We start from the raw sequence: 12,517 nt of genomic DNA on the forward strand, positions 1-12,517 counted from the left end.
AAATGAAGTGAATATTAATTTATTAGGTTATCAAAACATAATTTTCCAACTTTTGGCCAATTACGTAATAATGAAATATTTGGCTGTAGTATGAATGACGTCAGAAATTGGTGCAAAAGCCAATATTAATTCATTTGCTAAAAATAGAGTAACTTTCATAATAAAAAAATTGGTAGTAAAACTTTACGTAACTTGGACACTGAATTTTACGATTAATGCACAGTTCTAATTTATAGCTTGTGGCATAATATATAACTTTTATTACAAAGAAACATCAGAGTAACTGCTAGGTAAATGTCAGTCCTTACCAATGAGTAAATTCAAACAATCTTTCTGCTTGCTACAATTACGACAGTCAGAATTACGGTGAGTAACGTAACAAAAAGATTCTGTCCACAGCCACTAAACAATCTTACTTTAATTGATCTTTGAAAATTAATATATGTTGTATGTGTTAGCTATTTGATTGTTATTTGACTACTGTGATACGTGTGGTGTGAAGTACTTGAAAGAGTGCGTTAGGTACTGTTCCTACGTTATGACGCCGGTAACTATTTTTACGTAAGATTGCTTATGAGTATGAAATTGAGTTTCAATTTAAGTATTCTTGTTCCGGCGAGGAACTGGCAACCATTGGTTATTTTCATTAATGACATACTTTGAAAACCTTCTTTCCAAATTTTCCACAAACTACTGTTAATTAAAAACTGGTTTACGTAAGTTAACCGAACTTTGTTTCTAATAGTCATTGCTAAAATACTGAGCAGTGGTGATTCGATTATAACTTCACCTAATTCTCTCGGTTGTGCATTATTCATAGGAGTAGATGCCTTTTCCCCACAGATTATGAAATTTAGGTACATGGTCATACAGAAAAGCCTAATTAACCGGACAGGTAGGAGGGTTATAGCCCTCCATGCTAAATATGGACTTCTGGATTGCTTGCCTCTAATATTGGCGGACAGCTCACGGATGGTTGAACTGGTTCTCAGTTTTCTCCGTCAAAGTTGTTTTTATTCTCCGTTATAAGGTTTTGATCTACTTCAAGGACAGGGGTAGGGTGGCTGCCGCTGCATGCACGGTCTTGGGGATCCTCGACACCACCTCCTTGGCCAAGCTACTCTTTAATATCTCTTTTGCTTTGTTTTTATCGCTTCCAGATTCGGCTGGCCTCCTTTCTGCCGTACCCAATACTCCATTCTAGGTGTCGTACTCCCTTGAATAGGGAGCGCTGCTGACCGCTCCTGACTAACTGACCAGGGGTGGGACAACTGTGGATGGGACGTTTCCTGCAGCATGCAGAGCCCTGGGGCACACTCCTCCACCCCACCCTGCTGACTTTCGACTTTCCTATCTCCTTCATCTTGCTTTTATTATTGACAGTACAGATGATGTCCGTTACGTTTTCTAGCCATTTAGCTTTTAGTATTATGAATCTTCCAGCTAGATCAGATCACATTCTCGGTTGAGGTCTCCACTTTTGGATGCACCACTCGTCGATCGAGAAACTGATGGACTTGCTGTTTTTTCCCTTAGTCCTCCCGCATCTCTCAATAAAGCAACCAACAGGTCTTGAAGAGAGGAAGAAGATTACCGAGCAAAAAATATAGGGCACTATTTGAAAGAAAGACGTACTGCTATTCATATCTGCATAGTGAACAAAGTTACAAGAAAGAAGGAACTCTTGGTAACTAATGCCCCTCTGGTTGCTAAACGACATTTTCTTCATAATTTTTTCTTCTGTTACCTCGCCATAAGTTATTTTGGGTGTCTAGATAAATGGTACATGCTGTATATTTTGATTCACATTCGACAAAACAGAAAATACAACTATAAAACGTGCTCCGAACACCAAGAATCAGTAAGTTAATACTTGCTTCTCATCCCGAAACAGACTTTGTTCATTCGCGGTCATAACGGGAGTAACATTTAAGGACAACCATTAAAGTGTGGAAATACGGTGGTGGTGTTAGCAGACATATATAGCACATCAATTAACAATATATTGTTACACTGTATGTACAAAAGCATAAAGTGAAACCTATATGGGGTGAACTACACTAAAACTCCTCCTGAACAGGCTATGATGGCCCAGCGGTACCGACCGGCCACCGTGTCATCCTCACCCAGTAGGTGTCACTGGTTGCGGATATGGAGGGGCATGTGGTCAGCACACCGCTCTCCAGGCTGTATGTCAGTTTCCGAGACCGTATGTGGGGTGAAGCGAAACCAGTAATATATGTGTCAGCAATTGTGTACATTTGCAGCTTCATATCTTTTTAGCTACAGATTTACCACAGACAAATGATACTAAATATTTTGGTCATGCTTCCGTAATTTTTCCTAAATGACAATCAAAACACAAATTCATTTAAATATAAATCCGAGTATTTTCAAATACTGTTTGGTGTGGTTGCTTGGATTGTACGTGCCACATATTTACTCGACGTTTCCAGAGCTCTTATGGTCAGTATTCAAAACATTACATCAAAATACGAACTTGTAGTCCATTATTATGTGAGTTAGAGTCAAGTTGACGGCGTAACCAAAAAAATCAAGAAACATTACTGTATTTCATTCTTCACATATCTGTTTAGAAAGGCTCAGTATTCTGTTTTAATCAATGATGTCTTCTATATTTAGACCATACTCTGAAGGAACCGCCAGAGCCAGCGGAAGACCACCCTCGACCAGTCAAGGTCGCTTCTTCATGTATGTCAGGAAATAAATACACTGTAACTTTATTCGTCGTTACAGTGGTATATTGTTGAAAATTTGGGAATATGGATACTGTGTACGATAAAACATCCAATACTTACTTTCTTCCAGGGCCATCATTCACATGCATCAGTAAAAAATAAGGGATAAACATGTTACGAAATAGTAATAGCAATAGTGATAATCGCAATAAATGGTTGAAATTAACAAATCATAGCAGAACCTGACTATTATCGAAAGCTGGTTAATCAGCCCATGGAACAGTTGTAGTAAGTATGCAGAGATTTTCCCACTGAGCTACGTTCTGTTGTTTGGTTGCAGGAATACACAAGGAAAAAAACTGGCATATAATTTTCCTGGGAGGTTTTAAGCAACAGTTGAAGTAGGCTTCGCAACAGGACGAGGGGGCTTATTCCAGATATAACGGTAAGCTCCTGAAGAGAATACTGTCTCGCTGAGATGATAGGGAGTAAGATGAATAGTTTTTTAAAAATGGTAGCAGCCATAACTCCAGCGTGGAACGATCGTCCTGGCGTAGAAACATTAAATTTACCATCCCTGCACCATTCAGAATATGTAGTCAAAGTGAGAACAGAATATTAAATGTACACTCCTGGAAATGGAAAAAAGAACACATTGACACTGGTGTGTCAGACCCACCATACTTGCTCCGGACACTGCGAGAGGGCTGTACAAGCATTGATCACACGCACGGCACAGCGGGCACACCAGGAACCGCGGTGTTGGCCGTCGAATGGCGCTAGCTGCGCAGCATTTGTGCACCGCCGCCGTCAGTGTCAGCCAGTTTGCCGTGGCATACGGAGCTCCATCGCAGTCTTTAACACTGGTAGCATGCCGCGACAGCGTGGACGTGAACCGTATGTGCAGTTGACGGACTTTGAGCGAGGGCATATAGTGGGCATGCGGGAGGCCGGGTGGACGTACCGCCGAATTGCTCAACACGTGGGGCGTGAGGTCTCCACAGTACATCGATGTTGTCGCCAGTGGTCGGCGGAAGTTGCACGTGCCCGTCGACCTGGGACCGGACCGCAGCGACGCACGGATGCACGCCAAGACCGTAGGATCCTACGCAGTGCCGTAGGGGACCGCACCGCCACTTCCCAGCAAATTAGGGACACTGTTGCTCCTGGGGTATCGGCGAGGACCACTCGCAACCGTCTCCATGAAGCTGGGCTACGGTCCCGCACACCGTTAGGCCGTCTTCTGCTCACGCCCCAACATCGTGCAGCCCGCCACCAGTGGTGTCGCGACAGGCTTGAATGGAGGGACGAATGGAGACGTGTCGTCTTCAGCGATGAGAGTCGCTTCTGCCTTGGTGCCAATGATGGTCGTATGCGTGTTTGGCGCCGTGCAGGTGAGCGCCACAATCAGGACTGCATACGACCGAGGCACACAGGGCCAACACCCGGCATCATGGTGTGGGGAGCGATCTCCTACACTGGCCGTACACCACTGGTGATCGTCGAGGGGACACTGAATAGTGCACGGTACATCCAAACCGTCATCGAACCCATCGTTCTACCATTCCTAGACCGGCAAGGGAACTTGCTGTTCCAACAGGACAATGCACGTCCGCATGTATCCCGTGCCACCCAACGTGCTCTAGAAGGTGTAAGTCAACTACCCTGGCCAGCAAGATCTCCGGATCTGTCCCCCATTGAGCATGTTTGGGACTGGATGAAGTGTCGTCTCACGCGGTCTGCACGTCCAACACGAACGCTGGTCCAACTGAGGCGCCAGGTGGAAATGGCATGGCAAGCCGTTCCACAGGACTACATCCAGCATCTCTACGATCGTCTCCATGGGAGAATAGCAGCCTGCTTTGCTGCGAAAGGTGGATATACACTGTACTAGTGCCGACATTGTGCATGCTCTGTTGCCTGTGTCTATGTGCCTGTGGTTCTGTCAGTGTGATCATGTGATGTATCTGACCCCAGGAATGTGTCAATAAAGTTTCCCCTTCCTGGGACAATGAATTCACGGTGTTCTTATTTCAATTTCCAGGAGTGTAGTTGAAAGAATCATCAACATTTTCCGTTACTGTGAAGACTCAAAACACCTGCGACAGGAATCGTGCGTGTTTCTGCAGCGTTCTATATCTAGAGCAGGTCTCAGCGCCTCAAGCTCCTATTTTATATCGTTTAGTATTAAATCTGTTTGTCAGGCAACGAGCTACTCTATTGGTTTTATATTTACTTTATATAAAACAGTTAAAGTGATCTCACTTGTCAACAAGGGGAGCAACTTCCATTCTGAGATTCAGAATAGGTGCAGTGTTTGAAAGACAAGCAGACACTGCTGATTCAGTAGTTACAGTGGGTTAACTGAGGTGAGGACGGTTAGTCGTAGATTCCAAGTATCGATAGTAAGATAGGGGAGACAGATACTGCACAATAAACCGGCGAATGGTTGTTATGGTAGCTGTCAATAGGAAGCAATTTCTGTATTTTATGACGGTGCGAAAACAGGGCAAAGTAGACTGGAAGGCGTGGGACGTTACAAGTACGTAGACCTAAGAGCCATTTATTTGTCTATAACTACGCAAAAGCATGGCTTATTGCGAAAAATTATGGTGACTGCGATCGCCGCTGTCATTATTTTGTTGTTAACATGTAAGTTATCCGCCCTAAATTTGTAGGTAAGGAGCCAGATAGCTCTGTAGCACGTGTTCAGAGGCGGATAATCAATGACCAACGGAGAGCTCACTCGAGAAAATCTTTTTGGAGCGACCTGTAGTTAGCAGCATCCCAGAAAATGAAATGACTGATATTTGCACATTGATTATACCCATACCTTTAGCATACTAACGCAATGAGATGTTAAAATGTTTCAGAGTGAGCAGTCTCGAACGCTAGACTTACTTCTTTCACTTCCCGCCAATTTCTACTACACCGTTGCACATATAGCAGTGGTCTGCTCAAGTGGTCGAGAACTTCCTCTTCAAAAGGCAATTTGGCACGGACTTCAATGCGAGATGCCTTTAATAGGTTCCACAACGAAACATTGTCTCGAAATTTGGTAGAAAATCCGAAGAAATTCTGGTCGTATGTAAAGTACACAAGCGGCAAGACGCAGTCAATACCTTCGCTGCGCAGTGCCGATGGTACTGTTACCGACGACTGTGCCGCTAAAGCGGAGTTATTGAACGCAGTTTTCCGAAATTCCTTCACCAGGGAAGACGAATGGAAGATTCCAGAATTTGAAACACGAACAGCTGCTAGCATGAGTTTCTTAGAAGTAGATACCTTAGGGGTTGCGAAGCAACTCAAATCGCTTGATACGGGCAAGTCTTCAGGTCCAGATTGTATACCGATTAGGTTCCTTTCAGATTACGCTGATACAATAGCTCCCTACTTAGCACACATATACAACCGCTCGCTCACCGATAGATCTGTACCTACAGATTGGAAAATTGCGCAGGTCGCACCAGTGTTTAAGAAGGGTAGTAGGAGTAATCCATCTAACTACAGACCTATATCATTGACGTCGGTTTGCAGTTGGGTTTTGGAGCATATACCGTATTCAAACATTATGAATCACCTCGAAGGGAACGATCTATTGATACGTAATCAGCACGGTTTCAGAAAACATCGTTCTTGTGCAACGCAGCTAGCTCCTTATTCGCACGAAGTAATGGTCGCTATCGACAGGGTATCTCAAGTTGATTCCGTATTTCTAGATTTCCGGAAAGCTTTTGACACCGTTCCTCACAAGCGACTTCTAATCAAGCTGCGGGCCTATGGGGTATCGTCTCAGTTGTGCGACTGGATTCGTGATTTCCTGTCAGGAAGGGCGCAGTTCGTAGTAATAGACGGCAAATCATCGAGTAAAACTGAAGTGATAACAGGTGCTCCCCAGGGAAGCGTCCTGGGACCTCTGCTGTTCCTGATCTATATAAATGACCTGGGTGACAATCTGAGCAGTTCTCTTAGGTTGTTCGCAGATGATGCTGTAATTTACCGTCTAGAAAAGGTCATCCGAAGACCAGTATCAGTTGCAAAGCGATTTAGAAAAGATTGCTGTATGGTGTGGCAGGTGGCAGTTGACGCTAAATAACGAAAAGTGTGAGGTGATCCACATGAGTTCCAAAAGAAATCCGTTGGAATTCGATTACTCGATAAATAGTACAATTCTCAAGGCTGTCAATTCAACTAAGTACCTGGGTGTTAAAATTACGAACAACTTCAGTTGGAAAGACCACATAGATAATATTGTGGGGAAGGCGAGCCAAAGGTTGCGTTTCATTGGCAGGACACTTAGAAGATGCAACAAGTCCACTAAAGAGACAGCTTACACTACACTCGTTCGTCCTCTGTTAGAATATTGCTGCGCGGTGTGGGACCCTTACCACGTGGGATTGACGGAGGACATCGAAAGGGTGCAAAAAAGGGCAGCTCGTTTTGTATTATCACGTAGTAGGGGAGAGAGTGTGGCAGATATGATACGCGAATTGGGATGGAAGTCATTACAGAAAAGACGTTTTTCGTCGTGGCGAGATCTATTTAGGAAATTTCAGTCACCAACTTTCTCTTCCGAATGCGAAAATATTTTGTTGAGCCCAACCTACATAGGTAGGAATGATCATCAAAATAAAATAAGAGAAATCAGAGCTCGAACAGAAAGGTGTTCGTTTTTCCTGCGCGCTGTTCGGGAGTGGAACGGTAGAGAGATAGTATGATTGTGGTTCGACGAACCCTCTGCCAAGCACTTAAATGTGAATTGCAGAGTAGTCATATAGATGTAGAAAATGCTGCTGCCTTCAGCTTTACCAACGTACGCAATTGTGGCAATGGTAAAATTTATGTCGAGTAAAACGGAAGTGATTTCTGGCTTTCCCCAAGGTAGTGTTACAGGCACTCTGCTGCTCCTAATTTTTATAAACGATTTAGGAAACAATGTTAGCAGCGGTCATAGGTTGTTTGCAGATGATGCTTCATTTATCGTCTATTAAAGTCATCAGAAGATCAAAACCAATTGCAAAACGCCTTAGATAAGATATCTGTGTGGCACGAAAATTGGCAATTGATCCAAAATAATGAAAAGTGTGAGATCGTCCACAGAAGTTACACTACAAATCAGTCAAATCTAAAAAGTAAAATCAACTAAATGCCTCGGAATTACAATTAGGAACAACTTAAATTGGAAAGAACACATAGAAAATGTTGTGCGGAAGGCTAACCAAAGACTGCGACTTATTGGGAGAACACTTAGAGTATGCAACTTATTTACTAAAGAGACTGCGCACGCTACGCTCGTCCCCCCCTCTTTTCGTGTACACTGCGCGATGTGGAATCCTTACCAGGCAGGATTAACGGAGTACATCGAGAAAGAAGTGCAGCATGTTTCGTACATCGAGAAACAGGGGAGAGAGTGCCACGGACATGATACAAATTTTGGAATGGAAGTCTTTAATACAAAGGCGTTTTTCGTTGCGGCGGGATCGTCTCACGAAATTTCAGTCATCAACTTAATCCTCCAAATGCGAAAATATTTAATTGACGCCGATCTATATAGGAAGAAACGATCATCATAATAAAACAAGGGAGAGGAGAACTCGCACGGTATTTTTCGTGTTATTCGAGGGTGGAATAATAGAGAATTAACGCAAAGTACTGAAGTGTGCTTTACAGAGTAGCCATGTAGCCGTAGATGTATATTAGGTCACTGCGGCAGAGGCACGCAGCCAGGACTTTGGTACAAGCTTCCGAGGTTTTGGCTGCCTGCAATAGCAGGGCTACGGAGCGGCGGCAGAGCCGTGGCGGCCCATGCAGACACGCGGAGAGCCGCAGTAGTGGTCGCGAGCACACAAAGCAATGGCACGCCGCAGCCGGCTTCTGGACAGCATGGAAACAGTGTGACGTCACAGCCGTCACCTGTTTGCTATTCGTCCGTCTCCTCCAATGGGGCGGATTAATATAAAGACCAATAGAAAACAGCTATTTCAGCCAATGACAGATAATAAAGTAAACACCAATAAAGCATACCTTTCACCCCTCCTCCTCCTCCTTTTACAGCCAATCAAGTAACGACACGGTTTTCTCGTGCAGCTATTTAAGGAACCAAGTGTGTTCATTTAGCAGTTAACGTAAGGCCCTGATGAAGGCTAGCTGCAACGCTGGCCGAAACGTTGGCGCATTTTAAATTATGACGATGCGGTCTGATACCCTGAAGAATTTTAGTGAAGAAGACAACGGCCGCGGAAGCCTACGCTTACAAAAAGTAGTTAACTTTGTGGCTAGTCTGTCTCGTCTAATGAATGAATTACTCACGGTGTTATGTGGAGAAGATCAGCGATCAAACACAAACAGGTAGAGTTAATTTATTGATTACCATGTCGACAAATACGTTAGTTAAATGTTAAAATGTGTGTGAAATCTTATGGGACTTAACTGCTAAGGTCATCAGTCCCTAAGCTTACAAACTACTTAACCAAAATTATCCTAAGGACAAACACACACACCAATGCACGAGGGAGGACTGGAACCTCCGCCGGGACCAGCTGCACAGTCCATGACTGCAGTGCCTGAGACCGCTCGGCTAATCCCACGCGGCAATACGTTAGTTATTGACATACCAATATACGCTTGTCCTTTAACAAACTTCATAATAAGCCTTTATCTGATTTTGAGGTCTCATCTAAATGTACACCTGAACTTCTGAAGTAATTTCCTGTAATTACTAATTTATTTGGAATTACGTCTATTGATGATTTTGCTCTAAGGAACGACTATTTGCAAAACCATTTATTGTTCAAAAGCTGTAATTAGCCCTACTAGTTAGATACAAATTAATATTTATTCATTGTAGAGGGGGAATGGCTTTTACCAGTCATTAAAGAAAACAAATAACACTGGAGCTTACCTTCTGTAGGAATTGGAGGTATATCGTAGCTGAAATCTGGAAAAGAAAAAGAATGCTTATTTAATACAAAGAAATTTATGTCTTAATGGATAAACAATAATATATATATATTATAAACGTAAAGACAATTACACATAAAGGTATGCATTTGCAATCACACTTGTTATTATTAGCTCATTTATACCGCTCTAAACGTTACAAATATTTCATTCACTGGTAAATAAATTAAACTCCTGCAACGAATGATGAATCAAATAGTTTTGGATATATAAATCAATAGAGTTGACATCAGGTATACTGTACAGCTGCAGATCAACCAACGCTCCTTTTTATCGTGCTTTCACGTGATACAAAAAGTGATGTGCATTGGTGGTTTGTCATTTCGAGTTATCCTGATAATAACTTTCATAATGCCCCACGTGTCAATAAAAAGTAAGTTTAATTAAAGATAAATCATCAAACATAACATATAATTAGTAGAACAGAAGATGTGAAACGATTATCAGTTCATAAATCGGGTATTCAGTATATAATTCGATCCGTGTTACATGCAGTTACCACGTCAAAGCAATGTAAATTGGCACTATCAGCAAAAGGCGATAAAGTGAGCACCATAACGTGGGATCACTTTCGAGAAGATATGGCTACTCAGCACTGTAAGCACGACAGGAGACGATTTAAAACTGATTTAGAAGTGACATAATGGCAAATTAGGTTTGTTTTAAAGACACGCTGTAACGGTCTTGAGCGTTAGTTACATTTGAGATTAGGCGTAGTGAGTTGACGTTAGTCAAGAAGGCCTTTAAGGCGACAAAGATGCCATTATCAGCACTTCACTGACTTTGAACAAGCGGGTAATAGGACTTCGAGAAGCTGGATGTTCCTTCTGCGATGCTGCAGAAAGACTTGGCAGGAATGTAGCCACAGCACACGTCTGCTGGCAGCGGTGGTCACGAGAAAGTCCAGTCGCAAGGGAACCAGGCTTCGGACGGCCACGTGGAATTACCGAGAGGTAAGACCATCGTGTTCGGCTTATGGCTCTGTCGCATCGTTTAGCTTCTGCAGCAGCAATCTGAGCAGCAGTGACACAACGTACTGTTATAAATCGGTTACATCAAGAACAGCTCTGAGCCGGACGCGCTGTACCGTGCATTCCACTGACCCCACACCACCACCTTTTGCGATTGTAGTGGTGTAAACGAGAAGTCATTGGAGGGCAAGCTGGAGATTTCTGGTGTTTTCTGATGTAAGCTGGCACCGATGCCAGTAATGGCCGTGTGTCTAGTAATTCGATCTGTTATGCTGCCATTCATGAACAGCATTCCAAGGGTGTTATCCAACAGGATAACGCTCGACCACATACCGCTGTTGTAAGCCAGCATGCTCTACACGGTTTCGATCGACATGTTGCCATGGCCTCTTCGATCACCAGATCTGTCTCCAAACAAGCACTAGCGTATTTTCCAACAGGATAACGCTCGACCACATACCGCCAGCATGCTCTACACGGTTTCGATCGACATGTTGCCATGGCATCTTCGATCACCAGATCTGTCTCCAAACGAGCACATGTGGGACACGGCAACACTAGCGTCATCCACAACCAGAATTAACTATCCCTGTTTTGACCGATCAAGAGCAACAGGCGCGGAGCTCCATCCCACAAACTTACAACCGCCACATGTACAATACAATGCATACACGTTTGCATGGCTTGCATTCAACATTACGGCGGTTACACCAGTTATTAATTTACCACATTCCACATTTGCATTGGCTTATCTCGCCCTTATATAAACCTATGATCTTGGAATGTTAATCAGTTAAATAGTTTGACAAACGTATTCTAGAAATTTCCTTACTCTACATTAATTACTTTTTGGTGCTACAATTTATTTCCTCAGTGTACCATTGACTGGGTTATATCAAGTGATTGCCTTCATGGAGCGCATTTGTAAGGACTTCGCTGCCGGTAGGAAAGGGGAGTGTATGTCTGTTAAAACGTGCAAGGTGAACAATTACGCAACTGTAATTAGCACTGGATGAGAATTATGGCATGTCACGCACTGCGCATTGTTGTCATAGGAAGTTGCCTGACTGCCTGTGTCACAGTACCGAGCTGTGATTGCGGCGGTAAAGTATGTGTGTTGGCTTCTAAACTCTCTGATCGGCGCATTTCACGAAAGAAGCATGACTTAGGAGGAGTTCAGAGATGTGATTCGGCAGTAAAATACGGAGTTGTTATCTGAAGAGCTAAAACGTCTGTTGCCTTATAAGCTCTCTGATAGGCCTGTCTCCAAGAAAAGGGAGTGGCTTGAGAAGAAGTTGAGAAATGTGATTGGCAGTAAAATACAGAGATTTTATTGCGAGAGCCCTTGTTGATTATTCCTAAGTAATTTACGATTGTTTCCGTTTCCAGTGGTATGTCGCCAATAGCGTAATCGAAAATTAGTGGATCTCTTCACCTATTTAGGCAGCACATAACATACATTTACATTCAGTGCCAACTGCCTGTCACTGCATGAATTGTGATTCTATGCCGGCCTCTCTGCATTTCGCTACATTCTCCTGGCGTGACAACCGTCCACTAGACAACAGCATTGTCCACCAATAACCTCACTAAAATTCAAGTATGGTTCACTAGATCATTAATATAAACTGTGCGGAATAGCGGCTCATTGTCGATTTTCTCCCGTTGAGAACAACGTGTTGAATTCTGTCTGCAGCTCCCCTATATCCAGTACAAATCAGTTTCGGTGATTTATAAGTTCGTATTTTACTCACTAAACGACTGTGCAGAATCGTATCGATTGTCTTCCAACTCGGCCGATGTTCACGACCTTCCGGACCTCAGGGACGGAAAGAGCGAGCTGAGTTTCGCAAGATCTCCGTTCATGGAATCCACACTCTTATTTTT

General features: G+C 43.3%; 1 protein-coding gene across 1 annotated transcript in view; it reads right to left on the reverse strand.

The window, feature by feature from the left end:
* Positions 1-12,517, reverse strand: part of LOC124775413 (agrin-like) — a 328,642-nt gene that overhangs the window by 83,687 nt on the left and 232,438 nt on the right. The window contains exon 4 of the mRNA XM_047250246.1: positions 9,601-9,636. Within this exon, the coding sequence (XP_047106202.1) occupies positions 9,601-9,636 (36 nt within the window). The remainder of the gene's footprint in view (positions 1-9,600; positions 9,637-12,517) is intronic.

This window comes from Schistocerca piceifrons, chromosome 2 (assembly GCF_021461385.2).
Source record: "Schistocerca piceifrons isolate TAMUIC-IGC-003096 chromosome 2, iqSchPice1.1, whole genome shotgun sequence".
Taxonomy (NCBI): domain Eukaryota; kingdom Metazoa; phylum Arthropoda; class Insecta; order Orthoptera; family Acrididae; genus Schistocerca; species Schistocerca piceifrons.